The sequence below is a fragment of the Sylvia atricapilla genome, chromosome Z (assembly GCF_009819655.1).
Source record: "Sylvia atricapilla isolate bSylAtr1 chromosome Z, bSylAtr1.pri, whole genome shotgun sequence".
NCBI classification, from domain to species: Eukaryota; Metazoa; Chordata; class Aves; order Passeriformes; family Sylviidae; genus Sylvia; species Sylvia atricapilla.
Genome location: NC_089174.1, coordinates 73748805 through 73771917, shown reverse-complemented (window position 1 = coordinate 73771917; position 23113 = coordinate 73748805). Strand labels below are relative to the sequence as shown.

At 41.2% G+C, this 23113-nt stretch overlaps 1 protein-coding gene across 1 annotated transcript in view; it reads right to left on the bottom strand.

The window, feature by feature from the left end:
- The window catches only part of PARP8 (poly(ADP-ribose) polymerase family member 8), a 115512-nt gene extending 94302 nt beyond the window's left edge, over positions 1–21210 (bottom strand). Inside the window, exons 1-2 of the mRNA XM_066340052.1 lie at positions 20761–21210; positions 19945–19999 (exon numbers count right to left, since the gene is read on the bottom strand). Coding sequence (XP_066196149.1) covers positions 19945–19999; positions 20761–20851 — 146 coding nt within the window. The 5' untranslated portion in view covers positions 20852–21210. The remainder of the gene's footprint in view (positions 1–19944; positions 20000–20760) is intronic.
- Positions 21211–23113: the final 1903 nt, after the last annotated feature.

The following is a 23113-nucleotide window of genomic DNA, read 5'->3' as shown; positions in this document are numbered from 1 at the left end:
AGGATTTGTTTAACATGCTTCAATTGCATTTTAAAACATTTTTAAGATTTTATGCAAAAATAGATATGTAGCAGTGGTTCCAATTGAGGATCACTGATCTGCAGTCTAAAATGTGGGAAAGAAAGCACAAAAGATGGAAGTAGTTTCTTCTTTTTGCTTTGTTGTAATTCCTTAAAACTTTATTGATTTCAAAGGAAATTGTTGACAATTCACACATTGTTAGTGAGGGCAGAAATGGACTTGCTGAGCTGTGAATAATTACCAACTTATTTTCTTCTTCCTGGAGGGAGAAAAACTTCCAGAAATGCCAGTGTCAGTGCAGACAATATTAGTTTATGTGCTACCTACTCCCTGAATTGTACCAGTGAAAGATGTACTGTACAGATATTGGCTGGGCTCAAGTTTTTGTGAAGAATTTTCTTTACAATACCTGGTACAATGCAGTGTTTTGGGTATGTGAGCAGAAGAGGCCAGTCCAACTATTTCACAGCAGTAGGGTTGAAAGAGACTGCAACAAGGAGATGGCAAAATACCAAAAGGGAATTCACGCTGCTTGGAAAGACATTGAAGAACAGTTTGCATAAGAAAGATGTGCACCTGTTGAAGTGGGTTCAGAGAAGGCCACAAAAATCATCACAGGGCTAGGAGCACCTCTCATATGAGTATGGGCTGAGGGAGTTGAGAGGTCAGCCTAGAGAAGAGAAGGCTCTGGGGAGACCTCACTGTAGCCCTCCAATACCTGAAGGGGGCCTATAAAGAAGACAAAAAGTGATTTTTTACATGGGCAGATAGCGACAGGACAAGGGGGAACAGCTTCAAACTTAAAGATAGGTTTAGATTAGGTATTGGGAAGAAATTCTGCACCATGAGGGTGTTGAGGCACTAGAAGAGGTTGCCTAGAGAGGTGGTGGATGCTCCATTCCTGGTAGTGTACAACACCAGGTCAGGTGTGGCTTTGAGCAACCTGGTGTAGAGGGAAGTGTCCTTGCCCATCTTGAAACAAGATGGTCTTTAATGTCCATTCCAACCAGACCATTCTGTGATTCTGTGATAACCAGTATTGGTAACACAGGGCTCTTGTAGGTACTGCTGTACAGAGCTCATACAGCATCAAGTAAGTGAGGGTGGGCAAGACTCTGGGAGAGGGCACAGTCAAGCCCAAGTGACTCTGGCTGGGGCCAGCAAGTGACTGCCAGTGCTGTGTGGGGCTGACCTGCCCCATGGCATTCACAGGGACAACAAAAAGAGGATGCTCCTAACAGTACGTGCTGTGAACTTGGATTTCATATAGCAGCACTTCAAGTATTTATGTAAAACCTCAAATACATCCACCGGATGTGCTTTTCTTATCTTATCTCCTTTCTCTGCTTTAACTCATGCAGATACCAGAACAACTGTGCACCCCCAGCTTTGGAGGAACTCTGAAAACCATTAAGGACAACATATATTCAATGATAAACCACTCTTGTTTCAGGTGTTACTTTTGGAATACCGTGACAGCTGCTCTTAAAATACACGTAAGAGGACCAGCAACAGACCCACACCCAACTGTGGCTCACCACAGTCCCCATGTACTCCTGCTGATGCCTTTTTGGAACTACCTAAAAACAGAGGCCAGACAAAATTAAGAGAAGAAAAAGCAGTTACATTTATTGAAGAGCCTTCAGGTACATTTAGTGCAGACAGAGCCCACACAGGGACTACACCCAAAAATGGATGATGGGTCACGGTTTTCACACTTTTATAGATTTGGTCTATTTGCATATTGAGGGTTTATTTTCCATTTACAGCTTCATGCAATGAAATCATTTACTCCAAGTTTGCTCCCCCCTAACTCACTTTTGTTTACATTTCTCAAGGCCTGAGACAGCAAGGTGTCCTTGATTCCCAGGACTAGAGAGGAATTGTTCTGTCTGAACAAAATGGGAAAGCAGTAGCTAACATTCCTATACAGATTTTAAGAGTTATACACTGACAAATTGGAGGATTGCAAGTAAACAAAAATTAGAAAAGCTAAAATCCTAAGGCCTCGCTGCAGGCCTCGTTGTGAACCCTTATCTGATCATTTCCCTCACAGTAACCTGTTATATGAGAAATTTATGTGAATCTGGATTACAATGCTTACTTAAATCCCACTGACAGATGTTACAAACATTAGAAATGCTTCAACTTTATATGTGCAAATATGCAAGTACTTTATTTTCAGACTGCAGACAAGAAAGCAAAGTATTTTGATAAGAAACCTACGCTATATAAACCCAAATGGTTTTACATAATTAACTCAAATTTAATTTGTTTGCCTGGAAAGAAAATGTTAGTTCAGCCAGGAGTTGAATCTAGTGATTATATTACAGTTTGCAATCACACTTACATGTTATAGGGGCACAAATTAATTTAAATCCAATTTTGAATCTGATCATGGCCACCATTAAAAATATCCTATGATTTTATCAAACTGTAATGTTTGGGGGGCACTTTCTCCAACAGATTATCTTTAGTTTTCTTTTTTTATAAAAAAAGCAAAATCTAAAATGGGCCAATTATTTCTAAGAATGAGACATAAAGACTATCTTTTTACCCACATCAAAAAAAAAAAATTATTTGCCAGACCTGGAGGCCTCAAGCTTTACATCACAAACTTGATGGTAAGAGAAAGAAGATGTTCCAGGCATCTGTCCATACAGACTTTTGTCCATAATATATACTGATAAAACCTGTCTTATCCTACACAGAAGCACTGAATATGCACTTACAGATTCTGATTTTTACTCAATTTTATTGTTGTGTAGTCCATTTCCCCTGCAAAGAAAAGTTTATTTTTCTCTTTATTCCTAGCCTATTTTCATTATTTCAATACAGAATGCTACATTTCCTTGGAATATAACACATTACTCTCCTTTTTTCTCATTTTCTTTTTCCCTGAGACACCATCTTCCCTTACATGCTCACACTGGCGTCATTTTCTCTCTGACTCAAGCTCTCACACCTATCTTTCCATTTCCCCTTCCAAATCACACGTTTATCTCCCTGTCACTCCCTCTGCCCTTTCTACTAATACCCATCCATCTTCAGTTCCCTCAGTTCCTCCAGTGCTGTCTACTGATTATCCCTTTCCAAGCACCCATCCCTGGCTCCCAGTCACTCAGGCAGCTCCAGCACACCCTCCTGAGCACCGGTTTTGTGTGTCTAGCCTGAGCCATGCTCCCAAGACAGATTTCCAATATACACAGCTGCCGAAACATGTGAGGCTGGACATGAGGCAATGAAAGATCATCATTCCTGAAACATCCCAAAGCACTCCAGTAAAGCCAGGGGCACCCCTTGAATGTCACTAAACCTTTTCATCTGTAGATTTCATAATGGAGTGAGATAACAGCATTCACTGAGTGATCAGACATTCACCAAAGCTACATTAAGATAAGACTTGCATAATCATATTGTTTTAAAATTGGCTAGAAGAGCACTTCTTGTCGAGATCCACAGATGTTCATGCTGATGCAATGGCATGTCATTTTTCCCCATTCCACTGAATACCACTTTAACCATAATCTGAAATACCTGAATGCAACTGTATGCATTCATACAGCACAGATGCTTGAGTTCATAAACTACATTATGTCATCAGTGCAACACTCAGCTGTGAAAGACAATCTCATCCAAACCTTCTCCTCCATTATCTCTATCTTTTTAAAACATGCCATCAGAGAAGGAGAACATATAAGAGCAGAAACAGGTTATAAACCACACTGTACCAAGGCAGACTGAGGCAAAGTGGCAGAAAGAGATACACAGATATGGAGAACACAATGCACAGACTTTACTGGCATGGGGGGCAAAAACCCAACTGTTACTTTTCTTTAATGATTAAATACACCAAGGTTGTGGGTTCAATCCCCCTATGGGCCATTCACTTATAGCTAGACTTGATGATCCTTGTGGGTCGTCCCTTCCAACCCAGAAAATTCTGTGATGTGGGAAATATATCTTAGGTATCAAATGCATGATGTCACAATTCAGTGGCACCTGAATCTCACACAGAGAGTATGCTGAACATGCACTTTTACTCAAAATACCACAATATGGCATGAATCTCACATGCCTCACATGCTTTCTATTAGAAGATGTTAGAAGAACATAGAAGATATTAGAAGATGGATTTGGAGCAAAAATCCATTGAAAAATACAGGAACCTACATCGACTGACACAGTTGAGTTTCACTTCACCAACAGAACTCTTTAGCTGACCCAGGAGATAAAAGACTGAATGCTCATTAAAAAGTCTTTGACATCTCCAGTCCTAACCAGCTGCCTCCAACAAGCACGTATGTTACTGCTCCAAAGCATTCGTCCAACCTGCCAGCATCCAAGCAGCTCTACACAATTAGTCACGCTCAAAAATCCTTACAAAAGGATTTGGGATCCTGAGACCAAAGTTTAGAAAAAGTAAAAGGTAAAAATTGAGAAAAGACCTGACAATGCAGAGGTTTTAAGAAATTTTTAGGCTCTATTTTCATGCCAGTGCAGCATGTTGAGCTGTTGAACACAATGACACCTCTACCCTGAACAGACAGGGATCATACACCACTGAATGGAAGGGAACCATTTCAAGTCATAACTTGAAACAAAAAGGACCTCTATAAATACCTGAATTCCCTGGGAGTGCAAGTCCTGACACGAGCCTGGCAGTTTTTCCTACGGAACACCTCAAGATACACTCTTTGCACAGCCTCTCCTCAGCACCCTGACAGCCCCACCCACAGCTGGGTGCCCACTGTGGGTCAGCTCCAGGGCACAGGAAACCTGGACAAGGCCAGTGCACCTTACGGGATAGGAGCTCTAACACCTGAGTGATTTCCACAGTTATTCTGCAAATTATTCAAAAGACCAACAAGTGTAAGCTTCTCTGACCCAAATGTCCCTGTGCCTTCTTACTAGGACACTGGCTTGGCACGTTGGTCCATCTTCACTGTCAGTGGGAAATATTGTTCCGGATTTTATTTAAAAAGGTGAATGTTTCTACCAAGCTATTTTGTAAGACATCTTTGCAGGTTCATTTGCCACTTTACTAAATGCAACTGGGAAGCAGCTGGTTATGAAATAATGCCAACTGTATTTCTCAAAATGCTACTGATGACATTGACCATGTGACATGGTCAATCTTAACAAAAATTATATTAAGGAATCAGAGTACCTTACACTAGTACCTTGAGCCTCTGTAAATAAACATATATTATTATCAAATATTAACACAAATATAGAATTATATTAATAATTATATATATATATGTGTGTGTGTGTAAAAATATAAATACACTTATATTATATATAAACTTAGGCTTAAACACAAGGAGGGGTCGTTTAGTTAGGCAGATGGCCAAGCAGATACACTGGGTCAATACACTGGTAAATAAAGCCATTAACACTGCTTCAACTTCATGCAGGTGATTGCAGCTACAGAAATAATCAAATCAATTTGAACTATAAACGGGATTATTTCAAATTTAAATTTGGCCAAAAGCTGATTTTTTGCATCAATTACTCCAATAAACTTTAACTGAAAAAAATTACATAGTACAGGTAAAAAATGACCATATAAAAGAAACTAAATCTTGCTTTCTCCTAAGTTAGGCTTATCAGTTCACACAGTCCAGAGGCAGAGAGGATCAGGCTAAATGAAGAAACCTTTTATATATTCTGCTTCAGTCAACATACTGATCAGCAGCAAAATGAAAATGTTTCTGCGATAATCTCCTCAAACTTATCAAGTACAATAATAAAAACCTTAGCAGTTCTGACCAATTGACTTCAAAATTGAAACAGTCTAGGCAGGAAAGTCCCAACATCACCCCAGCCAACTCCACCTCACCAACCAAGCATTTTTTATCAGTACAGTATATTATGTAGTTAATCACAAGCATATTGCAATCATTAGACACTGAAATCACTGAAGTTTGAGAGCTGTAAAGCATTCTCACTCAGTCAATAGCAGCTAATGTCCCAATCACTGGCATAATGTGCCACTGCAGAGCCGTGGGCTGCACCCAACAAGGAACTCTAAACAGCTCAACTGTTTTATCTATCTGAGCCTTGAATACATGTCAGTCAGATGCATAAATTATTGCTTTTGGAATATTGGTTAGAAAAATTGAATAAAGTGTGGTATTAGTCATACTCAGCCCTTTAAATTAAATAAGACAAACCCCAGCATTGTACCTCTTAAGGAAATAACACTACTATAGCATGTAACACATCTGGCTTCAAACTCTTGCCAGAATTATTTACTCCCCTTAAAAATAAATTACAAACACTCCAAGAAAATAAGAGATAAACAGATAATAAGAAAACAGATATTTTCACTCTCCATATTGTCTTTTAACCTATATTAGTTGTAGAGAAAATACATCATACTCTGTCTTTGCTGTGTAACACAATCTCTTTAATAAAGATGCCTTCCCCCACACAGGCAGGCTTGCACCTTAAACTGATGTAACAGAGCTGAATATCGACCTGTGGTCTTCCTTTGCCCTACTTCCTCCTGATTTCACTTCTGTAGTCCTTCATGCAACAGCAGCAGCAACAAAAAGGAAACAGTGAACCTCTTCCTGTGACAAGGATCTTCCACCTTCATCACACACTAGCGAAACCCTAAGCAATGTTGCAGAACCTCTGCCAGCCTCAGGGCCACTGTGACAACTTAACATGGAAATGAAGGGCAAAACTCCTTTGCATGCATATTTAAAAAAACACACAGACTTGAACCAGAAAAAATGAAAGGGAAAAAACTTATTATGAAGAGCTCAGATGTATTCAAATCTATAAATCCTCTGACAAAGGACAGAATGCTAACAAGAAAGCTGACACCACCTGCCAAAAATCAATGTCTGTGAGCATACTGGATATGGTCTGGAGTGACTGCATATGCTGCAGGTTGGTTCATGCTAGATGACTGCATAAAATTAGCAATGCCAAAGATACACCTTCTGCGTAGTTCCTCTTCAGTAGCAAATATTTTACACTTAACTTGAAGGACTCCATGACCTCTGGGAAGCAGAGGCAATAAAAAAGGTGTGTGATCTTTCTTCAACTCTTCCCAGATTTCACTGATACTGAACTCACAGAACTCTGTTTGCCTGGCAAGCTTTTTGCTGTTAACAAAAGGTTTCCCCCAGCCTCAGTATTATTTCTTAGAAGTCAGCTGTTTATTTTACCTGACCCAAGTGCTTCCCACCCAGCGGCCCTGCAGGGCTTTGCCCTCTGCAGCCTGCCGCTGGTGTGCAATCCCACCTGCCCTCGGAGCGGAGAGCAGCCTGCTGGAAGCACGGGCTCCCGCGGCAGACTGTCAGGGTCCATCCTATCTCCAGAGCTCACCTGGCCTGGGGCAGCTCTCTGTCCTGCTCTGAGAGCTCTGAAAAAGACACAGCCCACGGCTCACTCCTCCAGCTGCACTTTCTGGTACACCGCCCCCGGCAGATTTCCTGGGCAATACAGGTCCTGTGTGCAGAGGGCACACCTCACCCACCCCTAAGCCTTTCGGGCCGCTGATCTGCAAAACAAGGCAAACCAGGTTTGCAAGCCTGACCCTTAAAAAAATCACAGACATACCCAAGGTGTCCAGTTCGCAAAAGTGAAACTCCGCTATCAGGACTCCACGAACAAGACAAGTAATTAATCTGTGACTTACACTATCATAAATCAAAGCAGAATCCAATCAAGGAAAACCTCAAACATTACAGAGAGCAAAAAGTCACTATCAAGCATTCCTATTACTTACTGACCAAATACATGAAAAGAACATTGTCATGATCACCAAAGTGAGTACTGAACACGCTCAGTGTTCAAAGAGACAATTAAGAACACCATGTACCTAATGAACCGTGCATTGTTACTGACAGAAGTACCAGATTTCCATTATTTAGGGGAAAAGAATTTAAAAAAGGTTACTGGAGAGAGCCTCACAAAGGTCTACAGAGACCGCTTGTTAAAGAGTAAGCCTGTAATATGAAGACCGGGAAACTGTGGAGGCAACATTGGGTTTACCTGCTTTGCAAATTTAAAACTTTATTTTATTCTATTTTACATTTTCTATAATGCTAAGAGCATAGAACTTCTACTGGTTGAAGCTAAAATTGACTTACACCTGCAGCATCTACAGTTAAAGATCTGTGCAGCATGTACAGTTAAATACATAGCATTTCTGAACATCTCTGTTTAGACTTACGTACAACAGAAACAACAAAAACACCCCAGATTAAAAGGACTTTTAAACCTAAACCAGAAAGCAACTCAGGCAGCAGCTGCAATTACTTCAGCAGTGATTTGTGGGGTTTTTTTCCTAGCCACACAGCAGTGAACACGTGTATCCATTATTCCAGTGAAACTTCTGAAGAACTGAAACAAGCATTTCAGAATCTGTATCTAAACTGAAAAGAACTGGGGGATGCATCGTCTACAGCTGCTCCATGCTGTTAACCTTCATGGCACACTTCTGTAACACCAACTGTTTCCTATCTGTCTACTTCAACAAGACGAACACAACAACCAGCAGTTTTTGTCAGAATAAATCACATGTATGCACAGCACCTCTGGAAAACAAAAGGCTATAAGAAAGACGGCGGAAAATGACAAGTTGGGAAGAAACAGGAAGACAATTGCAAGGAGACTATGGTCCCCAGGGGCACAGACAAAATTAAAACAGCAAGAGTTGGTGTCAAACTAGTCTCTAACTTCTGCAGACTGAAGCCATCGTTACTGCCCAAGGGGGAGTGCAGTGGTGGGATTTTCTGTGGGATAAGGTCTTCCTCTTGCCAGAGATATCCCGTGGAACCACTACCATTACAAACAAACTAGTCAGTGCTTTGCCAAGTTCAGCTTAGCACTGAAAAAAAAAAAAAAAAAAAAAAAAAAAAAGAAAGAGACCACCGTAGTGCCTTGGCCTTTGCCTGTGAGTTGCACCACACACAAACCTAAGACTCAAATGCCACTCCTGTTTACTGTGCAGAACAACATCTCAAGTCCCTTCAGGTATCTCTGCACCATTGCGATCCTCCCCACATCAATATAAGACAGTCCTAAAAACCATACTTTGTATCTCACTTTATCAGCCTCGATGAAACTTGTCCTTTCTTGTCACCTAAATGCAAACAAAAATAATGTGTAATTTCACTTTGGTATGTAACTAATCATGCATATACTAAACTTTTCTATTAGGAGTCAAGAAGATAGCATTTATATTTAGCTTTGCTCTATTTAAACTTCCTTAACAAGATGAATATAATTACAGACAGGTCCGCAATGCTGTAAGTTGGCATGACTTTACCAAATTCTATGGCAGTTTGTCAATTTAAATTAGCTGAGAATATGGTAATAATGTTACATCACAAAAAGTACAACAGAGGAGTTAACTTGGGACAAAATAAAGACAGGAATATGCTGTAAGCAACTACAAGAAGGACAAAAAAATGCTCATTAATACTAGCAATTTATGATGATCTGCTCAGTACTTATATCAAAAGTTCTGCAATGTACTTACACTGAGACATGCTGGAAATGTGTTTTAGAAATTTAGGAACTGCCATGCCACGTAAGACAGGCCACCTTTCACTCTGGTCTTCCAGTCAAAAGACTTGACTCACTGTCCCGCTGGCTGATTATGCCTTTTTAACAGGAGAAATAAAGTAAAGACTGTAGCCAGCTTTTCTTGACCCCAAATGGTGATCGATTTATGTCCTTCATAATACAAATAGCTTTTGTAATTTTGATCCTGACTCATTTAACTACAACTCCTGCTCTCTTCACGGACAGCAAATGCCTAATCCTTAGGAGCCTTCTGGGAGGCCAGCATCTTCCACACATCCACGTCTGCCTTGAAGCCAATGCTAGCTATAGAATGTGTTCACCTGACATATCACTTTGTTTGTTGCCCTTGGCAAAGGTCAGTTTTCTGCTGAACTTCAGGATGAATGTGTTTCTTCATGCCTTAAATAAGGGCATACATTTTAGAGAAGTAGTATTTTTTGGCATCTAATCATTGATGTTTAAACATAGAAACAACATAATAAGCAATTATCCGCCACAACACGGACAATCCATAACAAGCAAATGCTTATGAGTAAGATATAAATTCAGGTACAAAAAGAGCCTGAAGTCGCCCCGTACTTGCTTCCTCCCCATCTGTGATTCACAGGGTCAATGTGATTTTTCTAAGTAACTGTATCTAAGTAAAACCAAAGAAGTATGAGAATCACTCACAACTCATAATTTAAAAATAGAATACCAAAATTAACAAATAAAATGTAACAGCTAAAACATGGAATTGTAAAAGTCCTTAGATTACAAAATAGTTTAACAAAATAGTTTAACAAAAACTGAACTAGTAGGTGCTAACCCCATGTAATTTTACTAAATGTTTTAATCTGAAGTTTTCTGTAAAAATTCCATCCACAGCTAAAGCTGGCACAGAGAACATATAGAAAGCAGGACTGTATACCAAAGGCAAAGGTTATGTTCTCCTGTTGCCATTCAAAACACATCCAATTTCACTGTTCTTGTCACCCACTGATAAAACAGTAGTCCCTCTTCAGCATGAGCCTACAAAATCCTAGCATTGAAATTTTATGCCAAGTCTAACAAGCTTTGTTCTACAGAATGGTTAAAACTCCTCACAGCAAAATAATTCTTTATTATTACACTTTCTTAAAAGAACAGAATTAGTCTGTTTAGTTTTCAGCTGTAACTCTACTACAGCTACAACCATGTATAAAAGAGTTCATGTAATATTCATGGAACTGCATTAAAACAGTAAACTACTTTATATAATACCCTGTCTGTAACAGAAGGCTATTGATAGTGCTCATAACTGCTGCAATAAGGCATAACCCAAGCATGTTTTCCAGAAGTTTTTAATACCTGAAGGCCACTTTTTTTTGTCTGAAATACTGTAAATTTTTTTCCCTACGTTTCCACTATTTTTCAAAAATATATATTAAAATGACCAGATTTCACACAGTTTAAATATAGACAAAATCAGTAGAATTCTTTTAGTTTTTTTCCCTGAACAGTCCTTGAGAAAAAAAAAAAATCATCATTTCTCTTTCAAGTAATGGGTTATATCTACAAAAAGATATTGAATCATTTTTAGACTCAGCCTAAAAATTGATACTGATTCTGATGGAACTACAAGTAAAGAGGCTTCTCATGTGGCCCAGCAGATTACATTCTTAAAAGATGACTCTGTGACAAGGTTTTCAGATGTTAAGGTTAAAAAGACAGAGGAGGAGCATGAGTTTGACAACTGGCCATCTGTCTGTGCCCTCAGCAACATCAGCAACCTCATAAGCACACATGAAACAGAAGTTTTGTCAAGGGATAGATTGCAGCTCTCCAACCATCCACAAAAGTACTTGAAAATGAGAAAATCTGCAAGGATGACAGAAAACAGAACTCTGGTCTTCAGAATTTCCCCCACTCAGATGAAAAAAAAAAAAATCACTTAAATCACTCACTGTCACTCACTCTGAGTAGTCAGCACGAAATCTAGTATTCAGTAGTATCACTGTGCACACAAGTGGGCCTCATCACATTAGCACAACTACTCTAGACTCAGAGCTGTAAATCAGATCAAGAAGTTGACTATCAACAGGTACTTTTACTACAACGAGATGTTCCCTGGTTTCAACACTTTTATCAACTCCAGACTGACAGAAGAACATCCCAATTATTTTAGTATTTTACTGTATGTGCGAGCATTCTGGGGTGAGAACTCCCTATCCAAGATGACATTTTCAGCACTAACACAGAATAGGCAAGAATGATTACACACACACACAAACAAAAATAAAAACTAATTTGCCAAAAAGCTAATGACCTGAAATACTATGTCTAATCCATAGCCTGTTTTTTCTACTGGCGAGCAACCAGTGTCTGTCACCAACACCTTACACCTTCTTGGGTAGAAACACAACAGCTTAATGGAGCAAAGTAATCCCTCTTCTAGCTTGGCTCTTAATGTGAAAAATTCTTCTCTATAAACTTAAAACGGAACACTGATTTAAAGCAACAAGATTTGAAGATAGCAACCTGCACAAGATGAAATGCAGAATGCCACACAATCTGAAAGGAATTTATCCTTTAATTACATACAACTTTCTACAAAAGGTATGTGACCATTTTTTGCACTGTTTAGGCAAAAACTATCTTTCATTATCCAGGTGACATACTGTTGCCATTTTTATTTCTGATCAAGGCCTTGAGGCTGGAAGAAAGCATCTGAAGGGTTAGCTAGTTTCTTTGAGCTTCCTCTTTGCCCTTAATTCTTGGCTCCAGACAGGCTCCCACTGAGCATCATACACCTCTCCTTTGGAACGATTCAGGTCCATCCTAATTGCCAGAATATGCCACCATTTTCTGTGACAGACAGGAGAAGACAAGGAAGGCTCCTGCAGATCCTCTGCCTTCAAGCAAGCTACAGAAAGGTGCTCACCCACCAGCTGGACCAAGGCTGTTTCTGCCTGCTGCCTTGCATGAGCACGTGCAATACCATAGCTTACCTGGATACCCTAGCAGTCCAGGAATACAATTTTTGATGCAAAAGTCCCAGGAGAACCCTGACGTGTAAAAGAAACAACTGCACCCGTTCCTTACTCAAGGCTCTCTCTTGCTCCTCCTGACATAGAAGTAGGATGATTATCTCACGTGCTCAGGGAATAGAGACGTTAATTCTGTACCTTGTTCAGGTTCTCTTCTTTCAGTAAGATTTTCTAGCTACTGCTACATGGGACAGTAGGCTTACCCTTTTAAGTCAATTTTATGTTGTTAAAAAGGAATTTCTTTACCTCAAATGAGGCATATTCCATGAAATACCTGTAAAAATCTTCACCCTCCTGTAGCAGGGAGAACATAAATTGTCCTCTTCCACAGGATTTATTTAATGCCGAAGCATACCTTGAACTTTTTTCAGATTTACTCGTATTTCATCCCTTTCTTAGTTTTAATTTTAAGTGAGCTCTCCCAGCAAGTTTAAATTTACTTTCCCTCCAGGTGCTGAAAATGTTTTGACTTAGGAGATGTTAAGAGTCCAACTCAAATGAGAATTCACATTCTACACAGTAAGGAATCCATGGAAAAAAATGCCAATAGGTATCTTCAGCTTTTTATTTATGAGCAATGAAATATATGAGAAATTAGTAAATAATAACAGGAAAAGGCAGAAGTGGCATTAGTCCTGATACAGAGAAAAATTATCTAAATTAGTTTTGGCAGAGTGAACTCTGCTTTCAAATTTATTTGTCTTACCATATTAACACTTTAACAGTGACAGCCTAAAGGTTCATTTTTAGGTGCTAATATGTTAAAATATGAGATGAAAGTAGAGAAAGAAAATACTGAAATTGTTTTCTGTAAGGACAATCAAGCACTCTCCACAACTCTGTGCTGGGAAACCATTCAAAAACCAGTGCACACATCTGTATGGCAGAAACACGTGCAAGAAAAATTGTGTGATGCTTTTAAAAAGTGCTAAACAACCCATGTTAGTACCAAGACTGCTATGTGGTGTGGCAACTTGACACTTCTGAAAACTAGACTATTAATTTAAATGCCTAAACCCACATTTTTCTCACTGAAAGGAAGAGGTTCACAATTTAAAGTAGTTGTTCTTAGTATCGGTACAGTAGGCAGCTGAAAGAGGACAACAACTTGCTTCACTAAACCTGTACAAGATCTCCACAAGACCATGCTCCCCCTGAATTTATGTATTTTTCACATGATGCAGTGATGGGGACAGAGTTAATTTCAGACAGATCCAGCAAGGCAAGAAGGAACTGTCAGACACAAACCCAGCAAAATAAGGCAAGCTGAGTAACACCATGAGTAGAACGCTGGTAGTGATTTTACTTTTCACAACCCTTTAACATCGCACTTAATGATGCAGTTTTACTATTGTGTTCAACTAGATCTCTTTCTAGGATAAGTAATTTGTTAAATCACACCTACAGAATCTCTTGCAATATTTACCAAAAAATTATCTATAGGAATGTATGGATAGGTTTCATGTACTTACTGCACACAGACAACATTAGAAGCAGTATAAAGTTAGAATGAAGTTACATTTACAGAAGCTCATAGAATGGAAAATGCTTGTCTTAGAAAGATTTTAGAACTGAATTTTTAGTAACACCTGACCCAAAACTGCTTTTCAAGTACCCAAAGTTGTATTCAACATTACCTTAACTACAGAATTTTCAGTGAAAAAATAAAAATCACAATTCTTGCCATGTTATAGTTAAACTAGATTTCTATCTCATACCACAGACTTCTCTCTCATGGAAACAGCATGGGAAATGGCATAGTAACCGCAAAAAATGTTAAACCATTTTTGATAGGAAATTTAAAATTTAAAGATGTAGAAATTTCCAGGTATTTTGAAACAGCAATAAACAGATGGCTACGTAAAAGCTGTGTATCTAGTTTTTCACCCCTCTCTTACTATAGAGTAGATTTTAGGAATGTAATTACCTACTTAATAACCTGAACATAAAGTTACACACAGCCATCAGCACCAGCAGACGAACTGCTTTCACCAGCCCTTCCTAGACTCTGCATAAAACTGATTACATCTAAACTAAAATGATTCAGGGCAATGAATTCCATTAAAATCAAGCTTTCACCTTCATAAGTCATACTTCCACAAACCCTTTCATATTATGTAAGTTACAACTGTTTCCAAAAGGAAACATCCAACCTTCCCCTTCTAATCCTTGCAGAGCCAGTAAGCACACTCCCATGTAACAAAACTAACAGAGGAGCTGAGTCCAATACAAAAGATGCTGGTCTTAAACTACATGACTTTGGAAATAAAGAAAACCAACCAACCAAATGTGATGCATTTCGGTATTTTCTGATGGACATTATATGTTTTAGCTTTAAAACCATTTTTCAGTTTTCTCTTTCTTCCCCTATATTTTACATAAATTTAATATCAATATTAAAACACACAAAGTTTATCCCAAACACATTTTTCTTTACGACTTTGTGTACCAAAGACTTCAGTGTTATCAGTTACACCAGAATTTCAAACTTCCTCACCAAATGTAATCTCTCATGTAGGCAGTTTCATAAATCCACAGAAGCAGCAACAGAGTACACCATAAAAAGGGAGAAAAAGGTTATCTGTACCTATTATCAAGTGGTTTACATACCTAGTGGACATAATGTGGTAGAACTTCAGATAATGGTTTCATATTTAGCTATGAAGTTACAAGCAATTTAGTCACTCTTTCAGTAGAAGAGTTCCCTATCTCTGAAATGCTTCACTACTGCAGAGAAGTGGAAACAAACTCATCATTTTACATGAGAGCTTCTGGCACTACAATAACCTCCTGAATAAAACACAAAAAGCCAAATATTCCAAACTAAAACCATGTAAGATAACAAACTGTCTTTTTTTAAGCAAAAATAAATTCTTCAAATTAAAATTTCCTTGCTTTTTCAGAACTGCCACTGTTACAATCAAGGCAGAACATAAGTTCACTGCATTAATAGAAGATGAGAACTTGGCTGGCAAAATTCATCTGTATGTTCAGGTGTTATCTAGTTTATTTGTAATAGGCTGCAGTATTAGATCTCATTATTAGTACTCATGCACAACCTTATTGTCATTGTCCTTCACTGCCAACCAGAGTTAAGAACAAAGACATATTTCAGGATTGATATGATGTCCTTGTTTAGCCTCAAGGGAAAAAAAAGCAGAGTGAGAAAAATACTAAAGAGAAAATATCTTTTTTTCAGGACAACTAAGCACTGCTTCTATGTAAAGCATGTCAAATGACATATAAAGTGAAAACAACTTCAGGGCACCATGCATTTTTATCTGAAAGATGACAGATCAGCAGATCTGTTCAGTCTGCATGGTTTCTGGAAGAACAGTGCTTCATACAGGGACAGAAAAAGGAAACCAGTGAAACCAGATTCTTTTAAAATTGAGAACTCCACACATTCACAATTTAATATCTGGTTTAGATCCTGCAGGAAAAAAAAATTAAAAATATAGTAATTTTTAAATTTTCTTCCAGATATACTTAAAGGAGAGTAAATCTTGCACAGTCACAGCACCTGACTGAACACCTCTTTTTCTAAGAAATTAACCTACTTCTTGCTTTCTGACATTGTAATAAAAAATATTAAATTGATGAACAAGCTGCCCTCTATTTAGTGCCCACATTATGCACAAAGACGTGCTTTTACTAATAAATTTCTCATTACAACCTTCCTGAAACAAGTCACATCTCTGCAGTGACAAACATCTAATAATTTGGAAGCGTGAACGCATTAAGGAATACAATCTAAAAGGCCTGTCTGAACTACTACTACTTTACTATGGGATTACATAAGGAATATAAGCAATAATAAATGTTCTCTGTATCAGGTTTATTATCTATTTGGATGGATCTGCAGCATGCTTATGTACTACCTTAATAACTCGAAAGTGCAGGAAGAGGCTGTGGAATCAATCCAAGCAACAAGGGAAAAATCAGATGGAGCCTGAGAAGCTAAACCCAAGTAAAAAAAAATCTCACACAGATTAACAGTTTGAAGGAAAAAAAAAACACAGATAAAACTTAGGTCCTTATAATAACTGCAATAATACTGGTACAATCACTTCCATGGACTTATCCCGATGTACTGCAAATCTAGCTCTGGATTTATAAATTAACTGAAACTGGCATAATGGGCACTAGAGGCAACTCCAGTATGCTAAGGAAAACCCAGAGAGATATTTAACTTGCTAGTATTGTCACTTGCCAAAGAATCCTGCTTATCAAACAGACTGCCTTCCCTCAAGGGATTCTGATCTTCCATGTAACAACTATGGCTAAACCAAGGCCACATTACACACTTACCTACAAAAAAATATTTGAAGGAAACAAAGAGTGAAAAACTCTCAGTTCCAGGCATGGCTAGTAATGAGTACTAAAGTACTGTAACCTTCCTCACACACTACTTCTACTCTCATTCATTCAAACCTTTTCTTGGTTTGAACACCTATCCAGTGAACATCTACTCCCTTGCCCATTACTCTACTGTTTGTGCTCCCGTGGACTCGAAAAACAAAAGTCATTGGGCTGAATATCTGAAGCAACTGAACAAGTCCTGTTGGCTGATGAGTCCATGATCATGATCTAAAAGAGGCTGTGTCATTTCGGGACAACTCCCGAGAGCAATAATCAAAAAATGGTGTTACCACTCAGGAAGTCTACATCTGCAGCAGTGTCAGCAAGAAAAAAATCATACCCAAAGGCCAAAAAGAAGGTCCCAGGATGACCTTGTGCTCCCCTAAACTGTCACCATGTATAAGTCACTGCTCTTGACCCTGTACTGGGGACTTGCCTGAATGCTGCATACATTGCAGTATAGCTGCTGCTCCACAAGAGCCTCCTCTAAGAAGGAACCACTCACACAGCTTTGATGGAAGAAGCTTAAGTTTTGTTCTGAATAGCTTTCATGTTACACATTTTGTATGTATGAGAGCTTACTGCTGTAAGGCTGCCACTCAGTACACCACTGCAAACCAAGAAAACCACAAAACACCTAAATCACACTACAAACAAGGAGTGCACACAGAAAACACAAAACCCTTCCCCTAAAAGAACGCTTTTTAAATGTCCTTAAAATGTGAAAAGGAAAGTGGAACTTGAGTGCGCTCTATGTGACAACCCCGTTCTACCAGTTTCTGTAAGCATTACAATTGTTCCTCAATTGTGTTTGAACCATGAAGGTCCTGAGGCAGGTTTTCAGTCATCAGTTTCCTAAGCAAATGCTGACCACTGTTAAAATTCAAGGCCGGAGAACGTAAGGCCCTCTTCCGTTTCTCATTGAGCAAGTGCCAACACTTTGTTTCAACATTGATAAACCAGTTTGTTTGCCACCAGTTATGCCCTTAAGCTTTTTACTTTATTCATCTCAGAAAATGGAAACAAAAGATAGGTTTAACTTCCTGTTTTCTTGCCATGATATTTGGTTTAGAGAACAGTTCAAAGTAACTTTCAAATTCAGTAACTGTAGTTAAATGGTAAACAGTGTCTCTGTTAAATAGTTTTCACTGTATTGATTCAAAGGAATCTACTCCACAACAGGTACTGTAAAGAAAAGCAAAGCTTTAGTGATGCCAAGAGAACATGCAGGGGTTAATAACAAAACATGCATGTCTGACTGTGCTTCATTTTACACAGGCTTTTATACTTTTACGATTCTGGCATCCATCCTTGTTTGTTTGCCTATCTAAAAGGTATAGTTTTAAGAGCTGGGATTGTATGTAACTTGTGGTTTCATTACCTTAGGGTTACAAAGATGGGAGATAGTTCCTATCACATTCATCACATTTATCTAACTGGGATTATGCTTTGCTATAACTGTGCTTTATTGATGACGTTCTTCAGTTTTCTATATATTTTTTATATTCTTTTAAAACAAAACTTATGACTTTGGATTTTTCTAGCCTTTCATGACAGTTAGCATGCTTCTTCCTCCTCATCAACTTAGCCCACCAGGGTTAGGCCCTACTTGCAAAAGTGATTCAGTTAAATGTGGCAGTCGCCACCTTTAAGATTTTGTTAATTTAAACCTACACTAGGGTGCTTATGTCAAGTGAGGCCTCTGTTTCAGTATCAAACCTTTCGAAACGGTCTTAAAATCACAACAAAACAAAATAAATATTAAAATACTGAAAATAAAAGTATACTATGACCAACTTAAAAATCTATTAATTCTCAGCTACTGGGTGAAATTTTCTACTTCACTGACAACGACAGAAGTTGTCCTTTCCTTCAGTAGGAAGTGGAAGGGCAATGAGGTGGGAAAACATTTTTCTGAGCAATCCTGAAGCCTGAGTCTGGTCCATCTGGGAGTCTGGTCCTACAGCCAGATCCCAAAGTATGCACAGAGGGAGCATCGGTGGCTGTGGGAGTGCTGCCTCCACTCACAGGCTCACTTGCAAAGAATACGAAAGAATGCAGCACTTTAATGTGATGCACCCTGCCAAAGAAAAATAACTGACAAAGATACTAGAGAAGCTGAATCGTTAATAAAAAGGAACCAAAAAAATGAACACAAAACTTCTCACTATATTCAATTTTAAAAGTCCAGCTAAAAAAGACCAACTTACTATTTACTTTTAGCACCTTATTAAGTAAATGAAAACTAGCAATCAGGGAAAGCAAAAGAATGGGTTCAAGTTTCCACATATATTTCCTTTTGAAAACTGACAAGCACAAAAAATGGTAAAATACATTTTGAAAATGTGTACAGGTACAATCCAATTCATAGCCACAAGCTTGGATCCACTTAAAAATAATATTTAACATTCAATACAACATTTTTTTAGCCTTCTAAGTTATAGTCACATCTCATTTAATGTCTCAGGAATTAAATTTAGTCAACTGCAGACAGTCTTGCATCTGCCATGGGACCAAATATGGCTCTCATGCATCGAAGTAAGCTGATGATGTGAAATTTGGCCTATTTGTTACTACAATCATGACTTTTCCCAGTTTTTTAACATTAATTAACCTTACACCATAGATTGATGCCTTGCAATGTTTCTGTCAGATTTACATACGGCAGGAATTCTACGTAAATTGAGGAAAAAAAGACAAAAAGCTTCACAGTGCAGGACTCTGAGGAACGAGCCTCTAACGACTAGGATCATCACCTCCCTCCACACCTCTCCCTCAGTCTCCGTTTGCACAAAGGCCGATGATTTAATCATTCTTCTTGCAAAAGACAAGAAACAAAAACAAAACAAAACAAAACAAAACAAAACAAAAAAAAAAAACAAAAAAAAAAAAAAAAAAAAAACAAAAAAAAAAAAAAAAAAAAAACACCCTACCACGTTATTGAACCACTGCATTTTACTGCCACTAGAAAATATAGTCATTACTGTAAAAAAAGTACCTTTTGGCGCCTCCAATATAGGTGAAGGTAAAGGTGGAGTCTGAGTACCTGAAATCTGAAAGACAAAGAGCTGCTTTATTACAACTTGTCTTTATTTTGGCTGAAGTAGCCGAGGTTTTACGGAGCAGCATTCAGCTCCCGACACGGGGGCGGCGAAGCGGGAGTCGGGGTGAGCCAGAGGAAATGCAGCATCTCCCCCCAGCCCCTCGCAACAAGTGCCCGGTGCTATGGCAACGGCAGGGAATTCCATTGTCACACACGGCAACAGGCAGCCAGCCGACAGCCGGGCTCCTGCGACGCCTCACGGCGAGCGGCACCGCACCGGCACCGCACCGGCACCGCCGGGGCGCCGCCAATCCCCGGGGAAGGCGGCAGGGGCTGTCGGCACGGACACGGACGCGGACACGGCCCCGTTTGCGGCCGGATGTGCCACCGGCCTGGGGCCGGGCATCAATCGCGGCAGGCGGCAGAGCCGGGCGCCCAGGAGCCGCCGCGTACCGAACCCCGAGCGGCGCTCGGCCGCGGGCTCGGGCTGGCGCCCAGCGCTCCCGGTGCCGCGTGTGGACACCGCCGCTACGCTCCCCGGCTCGGGATGCCGCCCCCCACCCCGCCCGCCCCCTTCCCGACCGGCGCCCGGTCTCCTCTGCCCTCATATGCCCTCGGAAGGAGAGGAAGGAAGACGGGCTGTGAGAGCGGCCCCGCGGCCGGGAACGGCGGCGAAGGGCACGGGCGCGGCGGGAGCGCGGTCCGGGGCGGGCGCGGCGGCGGCGACGGGAGCCTCCGCGCCGCCAACCTGGCGCCCGGGGACAAACTCACCTGCGAACAGGCAGTCCTTCTCCGCCTTGCACTTTTGGATCACAACGTCAATATCCTTCTGAATCCTCTCTTGTCTTGAACACATCCCCATGAAATAAATCCCAGGGGAAAAAAATAGCAGCCTTTATTTCCACCCCACCCCACCCCCCGCGCTGCCAGGGTTTTTTTAAGATTCAGCCCGAAAGAAGGAGCCCGAGGCTGACGAGAAGGAGCCTCCCCGGCGGCCCGGTGAGATCCGTTCGGCCGGTTGGAGGACGTTGGAGGCAGGAGGCGGGAGCCGATGTTGTTTGCCCAGATGCGCCCGCCCAGATGTGCCGCCGCTGCCGGCGAATAGCAATTTCCTCACAATGGATCCAGCGGAGGGTGGCGGCGGCGACACGGGATCCCCCCACCCCCTCACGCCCTCTGGGTTTTTTGGGGTTGATTGGCTGGTTTGGTCTTTTTTTTTTTTTTTTTTTTTTTTTTTTTTTTTGGAGGCGAGAGAAAAAGAAAAAAAAAATTGAGGAGGAAAAAAAAAAAAGAGAAAAAAAAAAAAGGGCGGGGGGGGGCAAAGCCGACCCGGCCGCTGCCGCTCACATCCCTGCCCCTCCCGCCAGCAGCGGCGATCGCCGCGCAGCAGCAGCACAGCGCGGAGAGCCGGCGGCGGCACCCGCACCCGGTCCCTGGCGGCGCGGCGGGGCCGGCGCTTGCTGCAGCGACGCCGAGCCGCAGACCCTCCCCTCGCTCCCGGCCCGGCACGTACGGCCCCCGCCGGCTCCCCCGGCGGAGGCGGCGCGGGGGGAGGAAGAGGCGGATGCACAGAGCCGTGCGGACGGCCCGGGAGGCGGCGGCCGGCGCGATGGTCCCGGCCCCGCCGCAGGCGCTCGCCTCCGCCCGCCCGGGCCCCGGGCCCAGGCTGCCGCCGCCTCCCGAGCGACGGAGAAACGCCGGGAGCGCGTTCTGCAGGCGCGCTGTGAGGGCGGCGGGGCGGCTCCCGGGCCGCACCGCGGGGGAAGCGGCAGCGCCGTGTTGCGCAAGGCCGGCGGCGGCCGGCGCGGGGCCCGCTCCCCTCCATGCTCCCGGCGGGAATGCCGACCCGCGCCGCCCTTCCCGGGAGAGCGGGGCCGCGCTGCCGGGGCTGCGGCTCTTCCACCGCCGGGTCCTGGCCGACACCGCGGGCAGGGCTGTGCCCCGCCACTCCCGGGCACGACAGCCCGGCAGCCCGCCCTTGGCCGGGTGCCGTCCCCTGCCAGCCTCCGACCTGTCGGCGGGTGTGCGTGCCCATGGAAACAGTAAAAGGAGGATTTAGAGCCTCTCTGTGACCACTGTGATGATAATTGCGCTCCTCTTCCCTCATTCTCCAGCAAAACTCTCGCAGACATGAGGGCTTCGGAAGAGGGCTCGGGCAGTCCGGTGCCTAGCGCTGGGCGCTCGTCCAAGTTACAGGCTTGGGGCTCTTGTCCAGAACAAGTAATGGCCATAATATAACTTGGAAGGAATCATAAAGTCCGCAGAAAAAGGTATTCTTTCACCCAAGTGCAATGCTTATAGTTAATAAAATCAGGTCTGAAAGTAGTAGAAACAGATTTGATTACAACATTGAAAGAATATTCACAAAATTCAGGTTTTATGTATTCACCCTGCTTTAAACAGCTCTTATGGATTATTCATTCTTGAGTTCAGTTATTCTAGTGCGTGGTTTTCTTTTCCATTTAGGTTTTCATTTTCATTTAGGAAGTCTGTATTAATCATGTATTATTGATTTCAAAAACAGAAGACGAACACAGTATTTTTATGAAAAATTTAACTCTATAATTCTTCTTATCTGTAGGTGGGAATAGAAGGGTACTTTAAATCCACCACATGATATGACTTTCTGCCTCCTAAGAAAATAATTTATCTTGAAGGAAACCTTCCAGATGAGTTTTCAGTGTGGAAACTATACAAGATTGCTTTTCATATGAGTCTGTCCTTGGATAAAACTTACAGTTAGGAATAGATTTTTTTACCATAAAATCTTATACGTTTTTTTCATTCTGCTTTGGTAACAGGGAGCACTAGGCTAATGCTTTTCAAGAGAAGATGTATATGAGGAAGTTGTACTGCAACCCATGGCAGGAGGTTTGGAACTAAATGATCTTCGAGGTCCCTTCTAAGCCAAACCATCCTATGGTTCTATGAATTTACTCAGCAAGACTTTTTCAAGGCATACAGAAGTTGTCACTGTAGTCTGAAATACAGTATAATATGGTAAGACACTGTCATTATGTCGTGTGATGAAATGTTGGTTAAGAAGTGCTGCTTCTTGAGGTGTCTTTCGAGTTCTACCAACTAGAATATCAGCAGCCATGTTTGCTGCTTTCTCCTTCATCAC